This window comes from Carya illinoinensis, chromosome 6, assembly GCF_018687715.1.
Source record: "Carya illinoinensis cultivar Pawnee chromosome 6, C.illinoinensisPawnee_v1, whole genome shotgun sequence".
Lineage (NCBI taxonomy): Eukaryota > Viridiplantae > Streptophyta > Magnoliopsida > Fagales > Juglandaceae > Carya > Carya illinoinensis.
The window spans coordinates 19831837-19857298 of NC_056757.1; the positions used below are offsets into that span (position 1 = coordinate 19831837).

General features: G+C 40.0%; 1 protein-coding gene across 1 annotated transcript in view; it reads right to left on the reverse strand.

The window, feature by feature from the left end:
* Positions 1–25462, reverse strand: part of LOC122313151 (peroxisomal ATPase pex6-like) — a 44262-nt gene that overhangs the window by 12131 nt on the left and 6669 nt on the right. The window contains exons 7-17 of the mRNA XM_043127905.1: positions 25117–25168; positions 12673–12824; positions 5739–5809; positions 5411–5605; positions 5221–5259; positions 4137–4244; positions 2484–2573; positions 2234–2309; positions 419–515; positions 269–338; positions 6–182 (exon numbers count right to left, since the gene is read on the reverse strand). Of these exons, the coding sequence (XP_042983839.1) occupies positions 6–182; positions 269–338; positions 419–515; positions 2234–2309; positions 2484–2573; positions 4137–4244; positions 5221–5259; positions 5411–5605; positions 5739–5809; positions 12673–12824; positions 25117–25168 (1127 nt within the window). The remainder of the gene's footprint in view (positions 1–5; positions 183–268; positions 339–418; positions 516–2233; positions 2310–2483; positions 2574–4136; positions 4245–5220; positions 5260–5410; positions 5606–5738; positions 5810–12672; positions 12825–25116; positions 25169–25462) is intronic.

Below are 25462 nucleotides of genomic sequence, written 5' to 3' on the forward strand. Positions count from 1 at the left end.
AATACCCGCAACAAGTTTCCATGAGAGAAAAGCTCAGGTCTCCTCATTGGAAGAATGACAAGTTCATTTAGTGCCTTTTTCACATCTTCCAAAGCACCTATATCATCAAACTTGACACCAATTTCACCCGGGGGTACCACTGCCGAAATAAAATTGCTCTCATATTCATTTTTTGCAATGTTCTGCCATAATTTTTGTGTTAGAGATGTACATGATATAACAAGGCTTTATTAATAGTATTCAAATACTCATTGTAAATGAAACGTGCCTTCAAACTTTGTGAGGGCTTTCGAGATATAGCTTCTTGTTCCCTCAACCTCAAGATTGCAATTTCAAGGCTTCACACACCAAAGGACAACAGCCAACTTCAAGGGTTTGCAAAACCTTAATGATTTATAACAATGGAAAGAAAACATACCTTTCACGTGGTAAAAGCAATCTTTCCCCTTTTATCAATGGAAGCTCACAGTAAGACAAGTAATGATTTTTAGCCCAGCCAACAACTTTCTCAGCTTCTGCAGACAAAGTTTAAAAATAATGATTTTCGGAAAAATTGGCTCAGTTGACAAGACAAAAGACATAAGTGACAATCCTGCATGTGAAATAAGCAAGCTTCCACAACCCATAATGTAAACGGATGATTTCTTATACTATCTTCTAGGGCCATACAAGCAGGACTGAAACTGACTAGACCGGCCAAAACTGGCTGGAAACCGATAGATCTGGCTGAAACCATGGCAGAAGCAGTCAGTATGAGGTCCAGCTTGATTGGAAACCGACATTGGTCAGGTATTTCTCGTTTCTCCTCCTCTGTATTTGGTTGCAGCCTCTCTGGTCTCTCCCCACCGCAGTATCGCAGTGTTGCAGCCATTGCTCATCTCCCCTTGAACTGACTGCTGTCACTTCCGAAGTCCATTATATGTCGCCTTCTCTTTCCCTCTCTCATCACCCATTTTGCTGTTTTCGGTAAGTGCCCAAACCAATGAACTGACCGAATCGACCACAGACCAGCCAGTTTTAGGCTTAAAAAAATGAGTTCTTGAACCAATTTGCCAGTTTTTCACCCCTACTATCTGATTGGGCACATATCCAACCTCTTTTTTTTTTTTTTTTTTTTTTTTTTACTTGAGCATCCTCATGGTTGGTGCAAACGGAGAAAATATTTGCACATCAATTCTGCTACGGTCAGGCAATTTTGGGCACCCTTTGTGCACACCGCTGCATGTCAGCAGTTGTTTTATTTTTATTTTTATTTTATTTTTTTTTAATTATTTGAAAAACACAAATACAACGGACTCGATGGACTACTCCAAAATCTCTCCCATTTTCATACTTGATGATCTTTAGAGTTTTCCTTTGAAGAAACAAAGAAAACTACGGAGTCAGATCACATAAATGGAGGAAACCACTTTCTCCCTGTGCACTTTGTATTGTTTTGCAAGCAGTGTCTTTTCTCTCTCCTAAAAACAGCTTGTAAAAATGTCATTTTTCCATGTTCCAATTCATCAATGCCTTTGTCATTCACCCGCTGGACCTTTTCTTCTCATTCCTCAGAACTATTGAGAGAAGGAAAATCTCGAACACCCAGATTCAAACCCGGTATTGATTTCTTGACCCATTGTTTCTAAATCCTCCAAAAATCTGGAATCACTAACACCCAGATTCGAAGAAATCAAGCTTATCTCTGAACCCTAGACCTCTCCTCCTGTATCGAATGTTTGTGGGAGGTTTCTAAATCAAAGCTAAAGATCAAGGAATCAACCATTTCGTGACCAAACTCATTCAACCCATTTGGTTGATTTTTCATGGTTATAAGAAATCATAGATATACCCAAATTCAAAAACTATTCCGAAGGTCAAATTCTAGCTTTTTGGCAGGCAACAAGAGAACGACTTGGTATGAGGAAGGAGAAGAGAAGAGAAGGAAATGGCAGAAGGCATCTTTGACTAGACGACGGGTTCAGATGCAGGAGAAGAGAAGATAAGAGAAGAGAAGAGAAGAGAATGGCAGGAGGAGAATCTCGTTTTGGTTGAGACGAAACGCACCGTTTCATAAGTTAAAATCTTTTTCCCACAACGCGTCATTTCATTTGTTACTGTGGCCTGCCAGATCGTTTTCATGCGCAAGGGGTGCACGAAAACGACTGTCTTTAGAGTTTTCCTTTGCACATAGGCATATAACAATGTAGTTTTTCAACAAATAGAAAAAACAAAAGATATGTTAGTTTCTTACTCCTTTTGGTCAATACCACATCATCTGTATTTACATGCAATAGGTCCATGCAAGACAGCTCATTTTCTTCGAGAACCTGCATATGCAACATCAGCAGTCAATGTCATGGGTCAAGTAGGTTAAATAACACCAACTTATGCATTATGAACCGTTCAGAAGTGAAACAGAGTCCATCAAACAAGAAGTAAATATTTATCCAAATCCAAAATGCCATCTTTCCTTCAATACAACTTTAGAACCAGCTCCATACCTTATTTAATTCATTCAAATTGCTCCGTGTTATCACAATCCTCCGGTCTTCTTCAACCTGTTTATTGAAGGTTCTAAGGAGATCCTCCTCCTGCAAAAACAAGGAAAAAAAGTAAGGTAATCATTATGAATCACAAAAATAAATTTGTAGAACAAGTTAAAATGAAACGTTTTTTATAAGTATCAGTTAGAATGAAAAGTTACAGTGACAAATGAGAGTTGAGAAGTTTTTTATGACATGAAATCTCACCAAGGCAGGAGGGGCATTCAAATTCACCCCTGGAGAGAAAACCATACACAACCCACCCTCACAAAACCGTGTAACAGATAAAAAATTTAGTTGAGAAGTTTTAGATATATAAGCATAAAGAGAGTCCTGAACAACAATATCCAATCCCTTCCATACAATGTATATTAAACAAAAACAACCAAATATTTTTACAGTTTCTGGACAAAACCTGGAGGGACTAATCAAGTTATTTCAATGTCTTTCCTTTCTCAAGAAACATCAATGTCCTGCAACTCATGTTTGTTTTTTCAAAAAGTAAATATATATATATATGGAAGGAGAGGGAGGACTTTAAGTACACAAATGGTGTACCAACGTTCCCCCAGACCCAAAATTAAATGTCAATACAAAAAAGTCCAAACATAAAGAAAAATAGCAATAATGAAAGGCATACTACCTTTTGACATCCAATGAACTCTAAACCTCAAAACCAAATATATTGACATGTTAAAAGGAAGCTCAACCAATGCTTTAAATTCTGTTCCGGTGATCATTCCGGTTTAAGTACTGCAATGGAATATTTCGGTACTGGTGCATTCCGGCGTACCATTTTGGGATTAGCTATACATATACATATATATATATATAAACTGATAATTAATCAAAGAAACACATGTATATGACACACACTTACATGTATATGTATTTATTTGATTAATTATCAGTTTATATAGATATATATGGAAGAATTGAAGATTTCTAAAATGAATATGCGTTTAAAACATTAAAAAAAAAATTAGAGATATTGGTGTCAAAAGATAATATTAAAAAATCACCAACTTCGTTGAGACACAAAAATACAAAGACAAAATAAAGAGCCGTGAAAGTATAAAAATAAAAAAAATAAAAAAAATAAAAAGAGAAAATAGGGGGCAAATATTTGAAGTTACACTTTGGAAGCTCAAGAATTGGGTAAAAGATGAATTGCTTAAGGCAACATATTTTTTAATTTCATTAGAAGCTCAACTCGGAGAAATGATGAATTTCAGGTCTTCGCCACTTGTTGCAAATTTAGCACATAATTCATATGGAGTCACTTCAGAAGTTAATACTATCAAACCACAACATGTAGACTTCAACCTAGGCAAACACATGGACACCTGGCATTTCTTAGGCCACCACAACACTTTTTTTATTTTAAGTTCCATCAAAAAGTGTGAGACCAAATGTTCCAAGCAACAACCAAAAACAAAAAAACTAGGTCATAATTCTTAGCATGTAGAACCCGACAGTAATATAATGCATAGAAAGACAAATGAAATGGCAAGCAAAATATGAGCAAACAAACATCATTAAAATATGCCTCAAGGTTATTACAATGATTATTTCATTTTCTAGTATGCCCAAGAATACGTCAACATTTACCTTGGGGGGATATATGCACAAAACATTTTCAAAGAGCTTATATATTTCGTTGTTATCCGATCTCTTTGTCGCCTTCAGACCCTCAGTGAGATGCTTCAAAGGGAGCGGCTGAAAAGTACAAGTAATTCAAATTTAATGCAGCAAATTATATTAGTTGACTGTAAAAGATAACAACAGCTGCACCAATATCAAAAGCATCAACAATGCAAGCAGTCCACAGTAATAAACAAAATCCCTAACATGGATTTTAAAGAGAAAGTGGTACCAATAAACCATATAATATCAGAAATAAAGCAAACATGGTGTCTGTACAATGGAAATTTCCATGTCACACAGCTAAATATTCCATCAACACAATATGCTACCATCTAGTGCTTAATCTATTACGCATTGGCTATGAGAAAACGAAATAAATCTGCCACTCAATTTTGAATGTATACATATAGAAGTAGCGGAATGTTTTCTTTTTTTTAAATGTGTATATATATATATATATTTGGGGGCATAATGCCAAGGCCTAACAAATGGGAACATATTAGGCTTGCATTTGGAGACACAGAATTAATCGTGGCTACCACCTACCATGCAAAGGTTTCATCATAATCTGGTCTATATGCTTGACTAAAGCCTTGGCTACTAGCCTAACCTTCAATTTTCCTATAAAGCTTGCTAGAAATCTATGAAGGAAAGGTGCATCCGTGCATGGATAATATAATCTAGGCAGTAGGTATAATTTTCTTATAACTTCCAAAATGACTCGTGAGGGGGAATTGTTGGTGTCATAATCAGCACCCAAAACAGCGCTTCATGTCAGATGCCCAATAGTGCACTTGTTTGTAATATTGAAAATGCTACTCTTTAAAAGAAGTGTTTAGCAAATACAATGTACGGGTAAATTCACATTCTTCAAATGTATTCAACCTCTGATTCCAGAAGCTTGAATGTGCAGTACATTATTTAAACCATTTGATCAAGGTAATCAAAGCGGTAAGGTAACTGACAATAGAACATGAAAAGTCGACAATCTATCAATTTAGAGAGTCTGTGTCGATTGCAGGGTGCTCATGAGCATAGCAATCATTACCAGTTTAGCAAGGCGTCCGAAATTTGGAAGTATCATCGTCTGCCAAACAACATATAAAGATGAAGTAAGAAAAAGTTTAAAAGCCAAAGAATGCACCCCAACGCCGCCCCCCCCCCCCCCCCCCCCCCCCCCCCCGCCCCCCCGGTCGGGGGCAGGGAAAAACAAATTAAAATTGGGACGTAAAGCTTACAAATTTCTCCTTCTCCTTTGACCCTGATTCAACTTTATTCTGCCCACATATTAGAAAAACTGGACCTGATAACACGTCAAACATTTCCTGCACCTTATGGACAAACTCCTTACGATTTGACTTGGGAACTGCCCTAGACAACCATTCAGAAGAGTCTGGAAAATAGACAATGAGTGGTTGCATGGATCTCAAAACCTAAAAACATTTCAAAAGTGAACATCACATGTTTAGGGAGCATTGCTTGAAGTATTATCACATTTGATTGTATTTTGTTCTATTATTGTTCACATCAGAAAACAAATATGTCAAACTTATCTTCACTTTATACCTCGCATAAAGCATCTATTGCAACATAGCAATCTTCTGTCTGAGTGTCCAGATCATGCTCTATCTCCTTAACTGTAAGCAAATCAAACTTTTTACTTTCATTGGAAGCAAATGAGCAAATACACATGCTAAGAGTGACAGATAAATCAGGAAGTTAACATCTCTAAGGTATTGCTGCTACTATTTTTCTTTTCTTTTTTTTCCTTACAAAACCAGCATTATAAAACCCTACTTGGCCAATTTTTTCCTTTTTCAAAACAAACAGAGAATGATATGATCCAAGTCATATTCATCAATCCTACGCAGATAAGCAAAACTCAAATAGAAAAATAGTTTGAATGATACTCAGCATGAAAAAGGAACACTAGCAAATTACTTAACCCTTCACAGGTAAAAGCATGAAGTCTCTGCAAATTAACAGCTACAACAGCTGATCGGGTGAAAAACAGGCTCACATATAACTTCAGAATAGCAGTTCCAAAGACGATTTAAAAAAATGGAAAAAAATATCAGAGATTCAATCACAATTGAAGCTAACAGATTGACAACTATTTGATGGTATCTCATGTCAAAGCTGTCCATCTTCCATAAAACAAGCATCAATCTAGCAAGAAAACTTATGAACATAGACTGAGAAAAGCAAGCCTCTCATACATCAGAAGACTAGATAAGAAAGCCACGACTCACATGAAACAACATATTGCAAAATGACAGAACAACTGATTTACATGAACCTTTGTACTGATGGAAGGACAAGTTGACAACTGTATTGCGCTGGTAAAAAAGTTCAATATTGAATCAATGCACAAGGATTTTTTTTTTTTTTTTTTTTTTGATAAATAAACAAATTGTATTGATCAATGGCAAAGCCAGTATTACAACTCTAACGCCCTAACTAGGTAGGCACATTAGATACAATAAAATCATGCATGGCCATGCCATTAAAATCCACAGCAATAGCCCAGTTACAAAGTGTTCTAAAAAATAAAAGTTTAAGCTCCTCTACTGATCTTTCTTGGTCCTCAAAGGTCCTCTCATTTCACTCCTGCCATACACACCACATAATGCATAGAATGATCATCTTTCAGATAGCTTGGTTTTCTACCCCTTATATTTGACCAGCTAGACAGCGCCGCCTCCACAGTTTTAGGCATCACCCAAGCCATATCCAGTCGCGAGAATACCTCATTCCAAAGGACCCTTACCGTATCACAATGTAGAAGGAGATGGTCTACCGACTCTCCCCCTTTTCTGCACATGCAACACCAGTCTGCAATAATGATCCTCCTTTTCCTCAGATTCTTTGTAGTAAGTGTCTTTCCCAGGGATGCAGTCCAAACAAAGAATGATACTTTAGGAGGAGCCTTATTTCTCCAGATTTTTCTCCAGGGACACTAAGAAGTGGGCTTCTGGGTGAGGGCCTTATAGAAAGAGCAAACTGAAAAATTACCTTTGTCTGTTAGAGACCACCACAACACATCCTCTTGCTGGCTATTGGGTCTTATGGAGTATATGAGGCTATAGAAGTCTGCAAAAATGCTTAATTCCCAATCTTGTGCAGCCCTACTAAAATTAATGTTCCAAAGAATCTAGTCCCCCTCTAACTCCATAACTTCTGCCACTGAAGCCTCCTTATCTCTAGCCAACTAGAACAGAGGAAGGTACAAGTCTTTCAAAGCCCTAATAGCACACCATAAATCTCTCCAGAATTTGATTCTTGATCCCGTGCCCACACAAAGCTTTACATGTCGGTTAAAGACCCCCCATCCTATTCTTATATGTTTCCATAACCCCACTCCATAAGCTCCCCTTACTTCTCTAGTGCACCACTCCCCCCATAGACCACCATACTTCTTCTCAACCACCAATTTCCATAGAGTCATGTTCCTTGGCAAATCTCCACAGCCATTTACCTAATAGTGCACGGTTGAACATCCTTAGGTTTCTAACCCCCAAGCCTCCCCCTGATATAGGACGACACACCTGCTCCCACTTAACCAAGTGGAATTTGAACTCCTCCCCCAAGCCCCCCATAAGAAATCTCGTTGGAGCTTCTCAATATGAACCGCCACGCTTGTTGGTATTGGGAAAAGAGATAAAAAGTAGGTAGGTAAGTTAGAGAGTGTACTATTTATCAAAGTAGTCCTTCCACCTTTTGACAAGTACAACCTCTTCTACCCCGCCAATCTCCGCTCTATTTTTTCGATTAATGAATCCCAAACTGCGGACGCCCTCGAAGCACTCCCTAAAGGAAGTCCCAAATAAGTCATAGGGAAAGAAGATATCTTACACCCCATCGTTCTCGCTAGGTGGCAGATATTAGAAACTTCCCCAATTGGCACCAACTCTGACTTTTCCAAATTCACCTTTAACCCAGAGACGGCCTCGAAGCAGAAGAGTAAAGTCTTTAACACTTGCATCTAATTTTGCTCGGCTTCACATAGAATAAGTGTATCATCTGCAAACAGGAGATGAGAAATGATAATATTGTCCCTGTCCGGGTTACCAATCAGGATCCCTTTTAGGAGTCCGTTATCAACCAAAACCGAAAGCATCCTACTTAGGCCTCCATAACTATCACAAACAGTAAAGGTGACAATGGATCCCCTTGTCGCAATCCACGAGAACTCTGAAAGAAACCAACTGAAACTCCATTTATCAACACAGAATACTTTACCGTAGATATACACCAGTGTATCCACGTCCTCCACCTTTCCCCAAAACCACATCTCCTTAGCAAATGTAGAAGGAAATCCCAGTTAACATGATCATAAGCCTTTTCCATGTCTAGTTTACACATGATCCCTGACTTTCCGTCCTTCAACCTACTATCAAGGCATTCATTGGCAATTAACACCGCATCTAAGATCTATCTGCCTTTTACGAAGGTATTTTGGAGTTTTGTAATAAGCTGCCCCATAACCTCACTCAGTCTGTTTGCAAGTACTTTCGAAATTATTTTATACAACCCATTGACTAGACAAATAGGCCGGAACTCCTTTAAATCCATAGCCCCCACCTTCTTGGGTATCAGTGCTAGGAAAGTGGTGTTTAGACTTTTCTCAAATTTTCCAGCGATGTAAAACTCTTGGAAAACCTTCATAAGGTCCTCCTTTAATACATCCCAACAATCTTGAAAAAAGCCCATGGAGAAACCAGCCGATCCTGGAGCTTTATCCCTGGCCATCTTACTCACTACCTTAAAAACCTCTAACTCCTCAAACTCCCTTTCCAACCGAGAGACGTCATTTGACCCAATAGTGTCAAATTCCATCCCATTTAAGGGAGGCCGCCAACCCTCCTGCTCTGTCAATAGGTTCTCATAAAAATCGACTACATGATTGTGAAGTACCTACTCATCACTACACTCCGCACTATCCACTATCAGCTTCTCAATATTGTTATTTCTCCTATGAGAATTTGCAATTCTGTGGAAGAAACCAGTGCTTCGATCTCCTTACAACAACCACAGTGCCCTGGACTTTTGCCGCCAAGACATCTCTTCTAACAGAATCAATCTCTCAATCTCAATGACCAACTCTGATCTCCTGTCTTGTTCTTCCTGAGTGAGTGGTTGTACCTCTTGCAGCCTCTCAATCTCCTGGAGTTCCAACAGCTTGGCTTTCCTGTTTACTTCTACGCTGCCAAAAGACTCAGTTCCATTCTTTTAGACCTCTTTTTAGGGCTTTCAATTTACCTGCAAAAATGAAACTAGGAGTACCTTGAAAATGATAAGAAGACCACCACTGTTTGACCCTCTCCACGAACCCTTCTGATTTTAACCACATATTCTCAAATTTAAACGGTCGACGACCATTATGAACTCCTCCGCAATCGATCAGAATAGGCCAATGGTCGAAACCAATACGGCGCAAACGTTTTTGCCAAACATCTGGGAAGTGGCTTTCCCATTTTGGAGAAATTAAGAACCGATCCAATCTAGACCATGACTGATTATTTGACCAAGTCGCAATGCCTCCAGCAAGTGGCAAATCCACCAAGTTCACATCAAAAATAAACTCTGAGAATTCCTCCATGGCTGGTCTCAATCTTCTAGTACCCGAAACTTCACTCGGGAATCTTACCACGTTGAAATCTCCCCCTATACACCATGGAAGTCCCCACCAGGAGTGAATCCCTGCTAGTTCCTCCCACAAAAGTTTTCTTGCTGGATCTAGGTTGGGGCCATAAACACCTGCAAAAGCCCATAAGAAATTATCGAAGACACACTTAAACGAGCATGCTACCAAATATTGCCCAATGCAATCCTCCACTTTCTCTACCACCCGTCTATCCCACATTACCACAACCCCTCCAGATGCCCCGTTTGATGCTAAGAATGACCAATCCACATGACTACCCCTCCATAGGCTCCTCACAATTTTCCTATCAATCAACTTCAGCTTCGTCTCTTGTAAGCACACAATATCCGCCTTCCACTCCCTAAGCAGATTCCTAACCCATAGCCGCTTATTTGCCTCATTCAACCCACGGACGTTCCATGACACGATTTTAGACTTCATTGAGGAACAGACAGCCCCTTCCCTTTCGCCCTTCCCCTACTAGCACTACTCTCCGTGTTCATCAACCAATTTAATCTTTTAAGCTCCCTATGCTTCTTCGATTCGCCTTTAGTTTTTTTATTGTGGCCCACTTCGATTGCTGTAAATAGAGCCATAAATTGCTCCTCATATCCTTCACATTCAATACCCACTAGTTTTTGTATTTCCTTCACCTTATGGAAGACCCAATCTAAAATATTTGGTTGCACTGGTAAGCAAAAGTTCAACGGCACCGGTTTCCTCCACCCTACTGATCTGCAAACCCAGAAAATCTCCTTCTGCTGGTAGGTCATCCAACCCTAACTGTCCACACACGTCAAGGAAGGTGAGTTCTTCCATCTCTTCATCCACCGAATGCACTACCTCCTCTGAACCCTCCTCCTCTTCAACCACTACCTCCATTGGTGTGATAGAAGCCTCCACCGAGCCCAAAAACAATGGATCTGAGCCTATCGGGCTCCTCTGTCCTCCCTATGCCGGAGAAAACCCATCCTGACATAAGCCCAGGCTCGGAGACGAGCACGGCGACTTCAGCTTCTCGCTCAGGGCCTCCGGGATATCGTTGGCGGTCTCCAAAACCACCGTCTGCGAGTTATGTGTCATCGCCGTGACCCTATCTGCCGACGGCTACGACAGTGGAGTCTCTAGGTCCTCAGAGACGTCAGCTGAAACCGGGTTGAAACAACCTGGATTGAGTGAAGGCTGACCTGAGTTTGGGTCTTCAGAAAAGAACCTGGGCTGAGGAGGCCTAGGCCCGAAACAAGGCCCTCCACTCGTGGAGGCCTTGTTTCCATGTATTACAATTGGGCTACTGGGCCCAGAACCCATCGCCAGGCCCACGGCATACAGCCCTAAGAGAGGCCCGGCCTTATTTGTTTCACTAATCCCATCCCTCTGAAACGGCACCGTATCAATCCTCACTCTGTCATCCTCCCATCTCCCTCCTTTTTCCTTAAACAGCCCGACAAATTGTCTGACTTCCTCCATCTCCTTCTGCAGCTTCCTCAACTACCCCTATAGCTCCAACAATTGTTTACTTGACACCCACTTCTCCTGTCCAACTAGCCTGCCAGACTCTACATTTCGAAACTGGCATGGGGCTCGACGTTCCCCATCTGTGACGTGACCAGCTCCACCAACAGGCCCCCTCTGCGTCAGTCCCGTCGTGAGAACCTCCTTGAAGGTTCTGGCCACCATGTTTGAAGCCCTTTCCACTCTATTTCTCTGCCCTCCTCCGCCTGTTCCATACCCATTACCATTTATCTGAACCATCTCTAAAGCCAGGTTTTTCACTTTCCTCCATCCCCATCCATCTTCACCTTCTGGAAAACAGAGCAATCTAGTTCTTCCTTCCTTTTCATATTCGGCAATCGACAAATAACGCCCACGCCTATTCGAGCACCATTGAGCAACAAAACTGCGATAGCCTTCTCTAATTACCAAATACACCTCCTTCTTTCCCCCCTTCAGGCAGTCCTCCAACACTTTTACTATCCACAGAGTTTTGTTTCTGCCCACCAGTAGATCATACCTCTCCTTCCATACATGTTCAAAAAAACGTATATTAATTCCTTCCTTTGTGAGGATAATCAACTTGGACTCAACAACTACTTCACGTGAGACTGCCATTGCACCCTCCTATAACTGCTAAGATTACACCGGAAAACAACAAGAACCTCGCCATGACACCCTTACCACAGTAAGAAGTAAAATGTGTACGAAGAGAAAACAAAGAGGAGTCTTCTTTACTTTTTTCACATTTTCTTAAGTAGATCAAACTAATTCAATGCACAAGGATTAAACTGGTAAAAGTAATGGTGTAGGCAATGATATCAAAAGCCACAACTATTTGATGGGCTCCAGTAGAATAATAAGGGCTTAGGCATATGTCCGGTTGCATAGATTCTATTTTTTTGTAAGTAAATGATTTACTAAAAATAATATAGAAACTCATTGTAAAGCACATGTAAAGATCTCTAAAAGATTACAATTGATAATTCATACAATTAAGGGGAAAAACAGAGAGAGAGAATTGCAAGTTACATTGCCATGGAGATAAGTTTTGTCGAATAGCTGCAAACTAGTTATTTTTTCATAAGTTCACTAAATTCAATCAGCTAAACCTTTTCCATTACCATTCAATAAGTCACAAAACTGAAAAGTTTTTTCCAACAGAACAGCTTTAAATCGTAGGCACCATTACATACAAAAACACAAGGATGACACGCATTCAAACATATCAAAACTGCAACTTTTTTTTTTCTTTTTTGACTAGTACATGTCAAAACTGCAACTTCATCCACATTGAATTTAAAGATATTTCCACCAAATAAAATATCAAAGTATTAGGCTTTTATTCAATTAGAAAAGTACCATCTATCCAATAAATTGGGGGTTTCGAAGGTTCTTCTTTGAGTTTCTCCCCCTCTTCATCATTAGCATTTTTTTCACTGATATCCAAAATGACAGCAACTCGATCTCCATTCACCTCATATACCTCCCCATGTTGACCATTTGATAAAGGCCTGCAAAGATGCCAAACTTTGATCAATGACTGTAAGATATTTGATATTATGTGATAAGAATAGAAACATTTAAATATCAATTATTCTGCGAATTAAAATGAACAGCCCAGATTTATGATGATACCAGAAAAAGAGAATTCAAAATAAAGCAAAGCCTGAATATAACTAGGTTTCATAATAACATATTTGCAAGCATGAACGTAGACCTATCCCCACTGCCATTCTTCTTCTTTTTTCTTTTGAAAGTTCTTTTTTATCGTAAGAATTGGCAAGAGCCCAAGTATACAGGACATATACAAGAGCAACGCCAAAGAGTGCTAGTTTAGTGATATAAGGGATTCATGAAAAGTCATGCCATGAAAATCAATTACAATCGACCAATGGAGTAAAAGTATTGAAAAACAAATTTCTAAGCTCATCCATTGACCACTCTTGATCTTCAAAACTTCTTTCATTCCTCTCCCTCCAAATACACTACCATAAACATATTGGAACCATCTTCCATATCGATGCAATCTGAGAGTTGCACCAAATGCCTCTCCAAGAAGCTAGGAGATCGATTACCCTTCTCGACATCACCCAAGCTAATCCCCTCCGAGCAAAGACTTCATTGCACAATGTCATGGAAATCTCACAATTAAGTAGTAGATGGTCGACAAACTCTCCACTCTTTTTGCACAACACCACCAATCCATAACTATGATTCGATGTTTCCTCAAGTTGTCTAGAGTGAGGATCTTCCCCAAGGAAGCCGCCCATACAAAACATGTTGCCTTTAGGGAGTACCTTTGTCTTCCAAATGCTCTTCCATGGCAATGGATTGGTATTGTGTGTTGTCAAGGCTTCGCAAGCTTGGTAGAAAGAGCAGATTGTGAACTTCCCTTTCTTAGAGGGGCACCAATCTTGGATTTGTATTGCGTGTTGTCATGGCTTCGCAGGCTTGGTAAAAAGAGCAGATTGTTTACTTCCCTTTCTTAGAGGGGCACCAATCTTGTCTTCAACTCCCCCCTACAAAAGGGTGGAGTACACTAGGCCACAGAATTCCAAAAAAGCATCCATTTCCCAATCTTTTGCATCTTTGAAAGTTAAATCTTAATAGTAATAGAACAAGTTGTTGCTGGGGTCATATGCCATATACATGAGAAAAACCCATCAAGAAAACATGAAAAGAGTACAGAAAGTCTAACAGCTTAAAATAGAAAAACCAAAATAAGCGCACATCCAATTATAAAGGGTTTAGAAGAAAAGATCCTTAAGATCCACCGTTTCCTTTATTCTGAGAACTCCAGTCCTTCCTTTCTCTCAAGCAACACGACATTAGACCCAAGTTTATTTTCCACAATGCTTCACTTTTTGGGCAACTAAATCTCCCTTTCCAACATGTCAAAAGTTCCACTCGCTGCAGGGCATGACCCAAATCTAAGCTGAACAAACCAAAATAGCATTCCAAAGAATGTTGGCCGCCTCACATTTGCAATAACAGATTATCTATCATTTCCCTCACTGCTCCTACACATGCAACAATAATCCATACAGCAATGTTCCTCTTTCTTAAATTATCCAATGTGAGGATCAAGAGAGCTACTCTCATAGGTGCCTTGCCCACCAAATATCCTTCTCAAGTGAATGGCATACCAAAAAGTGGATATAACTAGGTAGAGAATGACTTTACATCAGATACCCCACGTTTAGAGGGTGCCCAACAGATCTTACTCTCACCTCACCTTCTTAGCCAAACCAAATGCAAATGATCCAAGGTGGAGGTAAAAGACTACCTCCCAATCTTGTGCCATTCTAATAAAATCCATACCACCAGGGAATATCACTAGAAGATTGCGAGCAATCCATAACTAAAGCATCCTTAAAAGAAGTGATGCTAAATAACTAGGGGAATCCTAGGGGTTGGCTCAAGTAGTATGGGCATTGGTCTCGGTGGTATGCTCCCTCCAGTTCTAAGGGTTGAATCCTCCTTGGTGCAAACAATTTCTATGGGCCATCGGACTGGGGGAACTTCTCGTTGAATTACCCAAAATTCACTTGCGGGAAATTCCTTACCATGGGCCTCTGCAACCCGGGATTAGTCAGGACTTTGTTCTTGGACACCCAGTGCCAATAAAAAAAAATAACTAGGGGAAAACTGGCTTAAAGGTATAATTCCACACCACACATCATGATAGGACCTTATTCTTGCTCCATCAACCTAAGAAAAACAAGCAAATTCTCCCAAACCCTCCTAATATTTTCCAAGCCAAAAGCATAGTAGACCTTTCTAACTCATGGAAAGGAATAGATGACAGTCCACAAATTGCAAGGTGAGGAAAATGGTTCTATATTCTTGTTTGGTGTATATGGAGGGAGAGGAATGACAGAAAATTTAAAGATCGGGAATGAAAGATAGAGGAGCTCTAGACTAATGCATTTTTTTTTTTTTTTTGATAAGTAAGAATCAAATTTTATTGAAGTGAATGAAATAGGCATAGCCCATGTACACAGGGAGTATACAGAAGAAATGCCTAAAAACATTCTAAAGACGCTAAATTAAAGATAAGAAGTCATGAACATTGGTTCACTGAAGCACAATGGCTGAAAACTAGAGCAGTAACGGGTAAGAAAAAATTCTGAAGCTCCGCCATAGTGCGTTCCCTATCTTCAAAGCACCACACATTCCTTTCCAACCAAGTGCACCACATAATGCACAACGATATCATCTTCCATACTGTCGGCACCCGAGAACAGCTGTGAATGTCCTTCCAACAAGCAAGTCGATCAACCACCCTCAATGGCATTACCCAAGAAACATCAATTCTTCTAAAGATCTCATTCCACAAAGTTCTTGTCACCTCATAATGCAATAATAAGTAATCCACTGACTCTCCATGTTTTTTGCACAAATAACACCAGTCCATCACAATTAATCCCCTCCGCCTCAAGTTGTCCGTGGTCAGAATGTTCCCAAGAGCAGCAGTCCATGCAAAGAAAGCCATCTTTGGAAGGCACACGGGATCTCCAAATGCTTTTCCACGGGAAGAAAATGTTACCTTGTGATGCCAATAATTTATAATATGCCTTAACTGTGAACTTCTTGTTGCCACTGGACCTCCACCGTATCTTATCCCCCTGTGTCGTTACCTTCCTGTGGAGTATATCAAACTGAAAAATTCTGAGATGGTATGCAACTCCCAGTCATGATTAGCCCTATTAAATAGGACATTCCACTGGTGAGAACCATGAGAAAATGCATGTAGATCTGCCACAGAAGCCTCCTTATTAGAAGCAATACTATAAAGAGCTGGGAAAACCCTTTCAAGAGCACTCTCTCCACACCAAACATCATGCTAGAACCTGATTCTGGTGCCCTCTCCAACTACAAAACGGATGTGGTTTTCAAAACACGGCCAACCCCTCCTAATAAATTTCCACAAACCCACACCATGCCCCTCCTCACTACATTGGAGCACCAACCCCCACCCCTCCGCCCCCCCCAAAAAAAAAAAAAACACTTCCATGTCTATGGTCAATAACTTCCTTCCACAACAAATCCCCCTCCAAATGATACCTCCAAAGCCATTTCCCAATAAAGCTTTATTGAAAATCCTCAAATTGCATACTCCCAAACCTCCGGACGAGATTGGGGAGCAAACTTTATTCCATTTAACAAGATGGAATTTTGTTTCCTCCCCCATACCGCCCTATAAGAATGCCCAAAATAATTTCTCTATTCTAGTCGCCACCCCTACAAGCAACAGAAAAAGAGATAAAAAATAGGTCGGAAGGTTAGATAAAGTGCTCTTAAGTAGGGTAATTCGACTCCCTTTTGATAAATACAACCGTTTCCAACCAGCCAACATTTTGTTCTACTTTCTCAATAACCCCATCCCAAATAGCTCTTGCTTTAAAAGTTGCCCCCAATGGAAGGCCCAAATATTACATGGGCAAAGAAGACACTTTACAACCCAAAAGACTTGCCAACCTATTGATTCTAGGCACCACTCCCACCACCACCATCTCCGTCTTGCCAAGATTTACCTTAAGCCCCAACACGACTTCCAAGCATAACAAAAGTGCGCGTAACGCTTGAATATGGCCAAAGTCAGCATCACAAAAGAGAAGCGTGTCATCTGCAAATAAGAGAGATGAGATTATGATAGAGCCATTAGTACCATTAACCACTGAGAAACCGACCAAAAAACCTCTTTCAACAGCTGCATTCACCATCCGACCAAGTACCTCCATGACAATAACGAAGAAAAAAGGGGATAATGGATCCCCTTGCCGCAATCCACGTGAACTGTTGAAAAAACCAGCAGGGGTGCCATTAACTAGCACTGAGAAGCGGATGGTGGTAATCCAATGACGAATCCATGAAATCCACCTATCACCAAAGCCACACCTCCCGAGCAAATAAAAGAGATTCCCAATTCACATGGGCGTATAACTTTTCCATGTCAAGCTTACAAAAAATGCCTAGTACTCTCTCCTCCTTCAACCTATGATCCAAATACTCATTGGCAATAAAAACTTAATCAAGTATTTGTCTCCCCCAAACAATAGCATTCTACAGCTTAGAAATAATTTGTTCCATTACCAAACTTAGCCGATTAGCAAGGACTTTTGATAAAATCTTGTAAACCCCTCACTAGGCGTATAGGACGGAAATCCTCAACTTCCATAGCCCCCTGCTTCTTTGGTATGAGAGCAATGAACATCACGTTGAGACATTTTTCAAATTTTTTGAAAGAGTGGAACTCAAGAAAAACCTGCATAACATCACATTCACAATCTCCCAACACCCTGGAAAAAATCCCATCAAGAAACCATCTAGACCTGGCACTTTGACTTTAGCCATACAATGAACTTGTAAATCTCATCTTCTTCAAAGGGTCTTTCCAACCAACTCGGACTCTATGGATCAATGGACTCAAAAGACAAATCATTGAGCTTCGGCCTCCAACAGGTCTGCTCTATAAGAAGGTTCTCATAATAATGTGCAATATGATTCTCTAATTTCAAGGGGAAGAGAGAACTTGATTACCTGAATAGAGTGCCTCAATAGCATTGTTGCACCTATGTGAATTAGCCACCTTATGGAAGAACTCCGTACACTTATCACCTTCTTTTAACCACAAAGCCCTAGATTTTTGTCGCCACGAGGTCTCTTCCATCAACAATACCCTTTCCAGTTCAGTCACAACCGACCTCTTCCTCAACAACTCCTCGTCCGAGGTATCTCCCGACAATTCCCGCCCCTCTAGTTCCTACAGTTCCTCCATTAAGGTAGTCTTCTAGTTGTCAATGCTGCCAAAAACTTCCAAATTCCACTTCTTTAAGTCTTGTTTCAAAGCCTTAAGCTTTACCTACAAGAATGAAACTGGGAGTACCTGTGAATTGATAGGAAGACCACCAAGAATGCACCTTCTCAATAAAGCCATCAGCTGCCAACCACATATTTTCGAACTTGAAATACCGGCATCCCCCATGAATACCTCCGCAGTCTAACAAAATAGAAAAATGGTCCGAGCACACAACGGGGTAACCACTTCTAGCACAACTCTGGAAAGTGAGCCTACCACGAAGGGGAGACTAGAAAATAGTCCAGTCTCGACCAACCCTTATTGTTGGACCAAGTGAACTCGCCCCCGACTAGGGGGAGATCCAAAAGATCCAAATCAAATATGAACTTCGAGAACTCCTCCATGGCCAAAGAGTTGCGATGAATCCCCGACCGCTCACTAGGGAAGCGGGTGATATTTAAATCCCCCCCATACACCATGACACATCCCATAAACAATATAAACCCGCAAATTCCTCCCATAGCCTCCTCCTATCTCTATCCATGTTGGGCCCATAGATACCTACAAAAGCCCACTCCCAGTCATCTACCACATTTTTAAAAAGATTAGCAACCAAGAAAGCCCCAACACACTCTTCTACCACCTACACTCGTACGTTGATTGCACACGTTAGCCTTTTTCTAAGAAATGTTTATTTTTTGTAAGTAAAATAAACTTTTATGAATCTAATGAATAGGCGTAGCCAAAATACACAAAAAAATATAAACAAGGAAACCCCTAGTTTTTTTTTTTTTCTGATAAGTAAGAAGTATGGAAACTCCTAGTTAAAGAGTTAGGTGCTTGAAACAATAAAATCATCGAAGCCATCATTGAAATCAATTACAAAATCCATAAAAATAAACAATTAGAAAAGAATCTTCAGAGTTCTTCTGATGAGTGTTTTGTGTCTTAAATGCTCAAATTATTTCTCTTCAACCAAATGCACCTCATAAGACTCAAGGGAACTATCTTCCATACCGCTGTGAGTTCAGGGTTCAATGAAGCCTCTCCAACCAACAAGGTGATCCACAGCCCTCCTAAAACAAGGCAAATTTAGTACTGCTTATATCATCCCATAATGACCTAGCCACCTCACAATGAACGAACAAATAAGCAACCTTGAAAGGCAGCTTACTCCTCCAGATACTCTTCCAAAAGAGGGTTTAATTCAAACTTGTCACTTAGCCTTGTACAAGTGCCGAATAAAGAATTTCCTATTTTCGGATTGTCCAAATCATCTTGTAGACCTCAACACTACCAATTCTCAAAGAATACAGCAGGCAGAAAATTTTTTTTTATAAGTAAAAATATTTTATATATCAAAAGGAGTAACCAAGTACACTGAATGTATACAAGAAAACACCTAGCCTATAATAAAGAGCCCCTAATGACCCAAAAAAGCCCAAGAAAAACAACCCAAAATACCCAAAAAATTACACTGAACCTCAACCCCTTGTTTCTCGTAGAACTAATACCCAAGCCAAACCCCAACTCCTTGTGTTTCCCGTCTTCACATTGCCCTCCCTTTAGACTTCCCTCTACTTGAGCGACCTCCCTTAGTGTCGTAGTTAATTGCCCAAGAGAGACGCTGTAACTCCCTGTTTTTCTTGAAACTTTTGGTTTCTAGCGCGTGGCTTGCCTCGATCGCGGTGATTAGTTCATTGAACTAGTCTTCACATCCTCCATGTGAAATCCCCATGAAATGTAGGATCTCGTTAACTTTAGGCAAAATCCAACCCGCTATCGGAGGAAAAGAGACCAAGGGAGGAACATTATCCTCAGACACATTAACCAACTGCATTCCCAATTCTGGACCTTCTTCCATGCAAGGCACCAACGACAAGTCCCGTACCTACTCATCAACTCCATCGTTTCTTTCCATTCCCATTGGAGCTTCTGAAGTGACAACAAGTCCCTTCACCTCAAGCAACCCTATACGTCAGCAGGTCCTACAACTCCTTTACCATTTTCAGGCAAGGGTGTAACACCGCCTTGGTTTATCCTGTGTTACCTGAGGCGAATGACATTCCATTACTACATTCTCTACACCAACACCTAACATAGACCCCACTTCAAATAACCTAGATTTCCTTTTGACCCGCCACGCTCTCCTGGATCTGGTTATAGGGACAGGGCCGAATCCGATCTTCCGTTTCCCTTTTTTTGAATTTAAAGGAATCGGGCCTATCTTAGTCTTAACAACCCTGTTGCCTCCAGCTGAAAGCGTGTCTATTTTCATAGAAAAGAAAGCTATCGCTATCTTCAACTCGACAAGTTGGGTTTCCATATCCTTTAGGGAATTTTGCATCGCTTCAAGCTGGTTCTGAGCTTGCGTGATTTGCAGACCACTGTCACTGTTCCCCTTGTTCTAAGCCACAAAAGCATGGCCCATCTTCAGAGCTGCTGCATACGATCGCTTCACCACCGTGGATGTGCTTGGGTCTTTGATGTTCTCATTCTTCTTTTCCTTCCTTGACCCCTCATCAAAGAGCAAATCCGCAGCTCCATGTAATTCCGCAGCAAACTTCTCCCAACCTTGTCCTTCATGCCCTTTAGGAATTACTACAACACTCCACCGACCTCCTCCACCATATTCAATGACAGTTAGATACCAGCCATACTTGTTGAAGTATCGTTGAGCCATGAATTCTCCATTACCTTAGCGCAAGTGTTTTGTAAAATCTGAATTTTTTCCCGCCTTTAATGCTGCTCCCACCATAGATATCAACCATTCTATAGCACTCTGACCCATCACTACAAATCTCTAAACCCTTCTACCCTTCTCCAGGAAAATGTGTCCACATAAAAGAGCATAATCATTCCTGACAGCTAAAAGAACATTTTGATGTTGGGTCAATCATAAATTTCCTTTCCTTTTTTCCCCCTTATTTTGGTGCTTACCATTTACACATGTAGGCACATTATCTTTTCCAGGGAGGAGTTCAAGCAAAGGTGATAAAGCCTTGAGTTTAAAAATAGTTGAGCATCGGGATCTATATCTAGAGATTATAAATCCGAAACAAAGCTGCTTAAAGGCCAAGCAGCCATAGTACTATGGAGATCCTACCCCTAGAGCTCTAACCAAAGCTCCTGGTCATTGACTCCCAGAGAAAAAACCAATCAGAAGTTGAGAATTATATTATGTGGGTGCTAGCATCTAACTCGTCTAATGAATGGGAGTTACCAAGCTTTTGAGCCTTGGCTGAAGACACAAAACTGATTCCTTTTTACAGCTCCAATCCTTTTTAACACCACCAGCCTATAGTACTAGGTACCAACCAACCCAAACAACCAATTATCTTGACTGCCTCACCCCAATGACTTGTTCATCATTCAACATGAGATAGGCACAAGGTGATTTGAGGTTTGTGGTTTCTCTTATAATTTTGCCCACATCTTAATAGACACATAACAGTGGGACAAAAATGACAATAATATGTGTTAATAAAGATAGACCATGGAAGAATAATATATCCAAGTCCAAATTTCCAGTGAATAAGACCTTGTTTTTGTTTTCAGAATTTCTATGCTCATGACAAGACAAAAAAAAAAAAATGGACTGGGAATTACATTTATGAGCTCACGCCAGTCTTGCAGCACACCGGCACTAAACTTTTTCATTACTTAATATTTTCAGGTTTTTTTTTACAAGTAAACAATTATATTAATATTAATACAAATAGGCATAACCCAAGTACACAATGGGGTATGCAAGAGTTAACGCTTATTTAGGAAGAAGAAATAGAAACAAGAAAATCATGAAAATTGAGGCCATTGAAATCTACAGCTTTGGCCCAAAAAAAAAAAACAAAGTTCTAACAAAAAGTAATCCAATCTCCTCCAATTAACGCCACCTGTCTTCGAACATCCAGTCATTCCATTCCTGCCAAATGCACCACAAAATACATATAGGAATCATCTTCCATACAGCTAAGATTTGTGGAATACCACCCAGGTTCTCCAATATGCCAGAAGTTCAACCATTGTTGCAAGCATAACCCAGGCTAGCTCTACCCATCTGAATACATCGTCCAATAATGCTCTAGCAACCTCGCAATGTAGAAGAAGATGGTCCACAGTCTCACCACTTTGTTTGCACATACAACATCATTCCACTACTATCACCCTGCATTTCTGTAAATTATCCATTGCCAAAATCTTTCCCAAAGAAGCTGTCCAAGCAAAAAAAGCCGCCCTAGGAGGCGCCTTAATTCTCCAAATCCTTCTCCATGAAAAATGATTATTCTGCAGTTGTGTGAGGGCCTCATAGAAAGAAAGAACTGAAAATATACCTTTTTTGGCAGGTACCCACCACAAAGTGTCAGCTCCTTGAGTACTCGGTCGCATGGAGTATAAGAGTTGAAAAAAATCTGCAAAGCTGCTAACTTCCCAATCTTGGGCCGCCACAGTGAAGCTCACATTCCATTGGCCTAAGTCACCAGCCATCTCCATGAGGTCCGCCACTAAAACTTCTTTCTCACATGCAAGCCTAAACACAATAGGGAATGAGTCCTTGAGGGCGCTATCTCCACACCATATGTCATGCCGTAATTTATTTCTTTAACCGTCTCCCATCACAATTCTAGTATGAAGAGCAAACACGCCCCACCCTCATCTAATGTGCTTCCATAGTCCCACACCATAAACCCCCCTAACCTCCCTAGAGCACCCGTCCCCCCCCACCCCTCCCAAAAAAAAAACACAAGCCTCCATACTTGAAATCAATCACCGACTTCCATAAAGGTTCTTGTTCCGTATTATATAACGCCATAACCATTTCCTAAGTAATGCCCGATTAAACACTCTCAAATTTCTAATTCCCAAACCACCATAAGAGATTGGGGAGCATATCTTGTCCCACTTGAGCAGATGAAATTTGAATTCATCCCCAAGTCAACTCAATAGGAAGTTACGATGTAATTTCTCAAGTTGTGTCGCCCACACTCGCTGGAGTTGGAAACAAGGATAAAAAATAAGTTGGTAGATTGAATAGAGTGCTTTTGAGTAGGATAATCATACCACCTTTCGACAGATACAATCTCTTCCAACTTGTCAATCTTCATTCGATCTTCTCAATGACTGCATCCCAAATGGGTTTAGCTCTGTAGGCAGCCCCAAAGGAAGGCAAAGAAAATTCATAGGGAAAGAGGAGACCTTACATCCGAGAGTGTTAGCCAATAGTCGGATGTTACAAACATTACCAACTGGGACCAACTGACTTAGATAAATTCACTTTCAACCCTAATACAGCCTCAAAGCAAAGTAGAAGTGCCCTGAGTGCCTGGATCTAGTTTTGATCTGCCTCGCAAAAAATTAAGTGTCATATGCGAACAAGTGAGAAATGTTAATAGTGCCTCGACTTATATCACCAATCGAAAATCCAGCCAAGAAACCATTATTAACCATAGTTGTAATCACTCTACTCATCACCTCCATGACTATGATAAAGAGGAGTGGAGACAAATGATCCTTTTGCCTTAACCCTCGGGAGTTGTTAAAAAAACCAACTGGGGTACCATTAACCAAACTAAGAACCTCACTGTCAATATACCACCTAATCCATGAGCACCAACTCTCCCCAAAACCACACCTCCCAAGCAAGTACAACAAGAAATCCCAATTAACATTATAGTAGGTATATCCAACTTGCATAAGAGAACCAGATTGCCAGATTTTAATCTACTATCTTTTCATTGGCAATGAGTACTGAGTCCAGTATTTGTCTTCCCTGTACAAATGCATTTTGGTGTTTTGTAATGATCCGCCCCAAAACTTCTCCTAGGAGATTTTCCAGCACCTTGGAAGTATCTTATACACCCCATTTACAAGGCTAATGGGCCGATAATCCTAAACCTCTGATACCCCAGTCTTCTTGGGAATAAGTGCAATAAAAGTGGTGTTGAGACTTTTCTCAAATTTCCTAACCGAAAAAAATTCATGAAATACCTTCATTAAGGAGTTGTTTGGATTGACAGAACCTCTCAACTCATCTCATTTCATCTCATCAAATCATTATAATTTTTCCAAACTCCTATACAATATAATAAACATTTCAATTTTTCAAATCCCAAAAAAAAAAAATATTCTAACAATATTTTATTCAACTTTCATCTCATCTCAACTCACTATCCAAACCTCCCTAAGTCCTCCTTCACCACTTCCCAACAAGATTAGAAGAAACCCATAACAAATCAATCCAGACTAGGTGTTTTGTCTTTGACCATCTTCCTAATCACTTAGTGAACGGGTCCCCTCAAACCTCCTCTCGAACCAAGAGACATTCTACCACTCAATGGACTCAAACGCTAGCCATCAATCTTTGGCCTCCACCCCGCTGGCTCGATAAGCAACTATTCAAAATAACCGGCGACATGTTCTTGAATCACAAGAATCTCCATGCAAACATCTCCATCAATATTCATCATCTCATGGCATTAGTTCTCCTACGGGAATTGGTCTATCTAAGAAAAAACTTTGTGCTTCGATCACCTTCTTTCAACCACAAAGCTCTAGAATTTTGCTGCCAAGATATTTCCTCCAAAGTTAAGGTATTTTTATATGATCAATTTAGTCATAAAGAAAAGATCTAATGTACTTATCACCAAACACCTCTCTAATCAACATATAGAAGAAATGCCAAGAATATTCTGAAGTCAACTCTAGTTTTCAATTTTATGTTAACATATTAAACCTTAATGCCTCGTTTGGTTACACAGATGAGATAAGGTGAGATGAGATGAAATGAAATGAAAGTTGAAAGTTAAATAAAATATTGTTCAAATATAATTTTTTAAATTTATTTTTATTTTGGGATTTGAAAAGATTAAAGTATTTAATGTATTTTGTGTGGGAGTTTGAGAAAGTTGTAATGATTAGATGAGATGAGATAAGATGGTTTGTGTAACCAAACAAGGCCTTAAATGCATGTAATAAGAAAATATAGGAAATAATCAATTTATGACCTGTTATCCGCTGCAATGCATACAGAAGGCCCAATGTATTTTACTCGATCACCTAGAACAAGATGAGCAAGAAAGTAATTAGAGGCAATTAAGAAAAAGGCCAATAAATTAAAATTATTAATATTTTGTTATAAGCAGGTTAAGCTTTATTGATATAAAGGATGAAATCCAAGTACACAGAAAGAATGCAGGATATACACCTCAGCAAAAATAAAAAGGAAAAAATAAACAAAAAAAAAACTTGATAACTAGACATAGAAGAACAAGATTGGGCAACCATCCAAAAGAAGAGAGTTCTAAAGAAAAACGTCCTTGACTTCTGACACTGTATTCTCACAATCCTTGA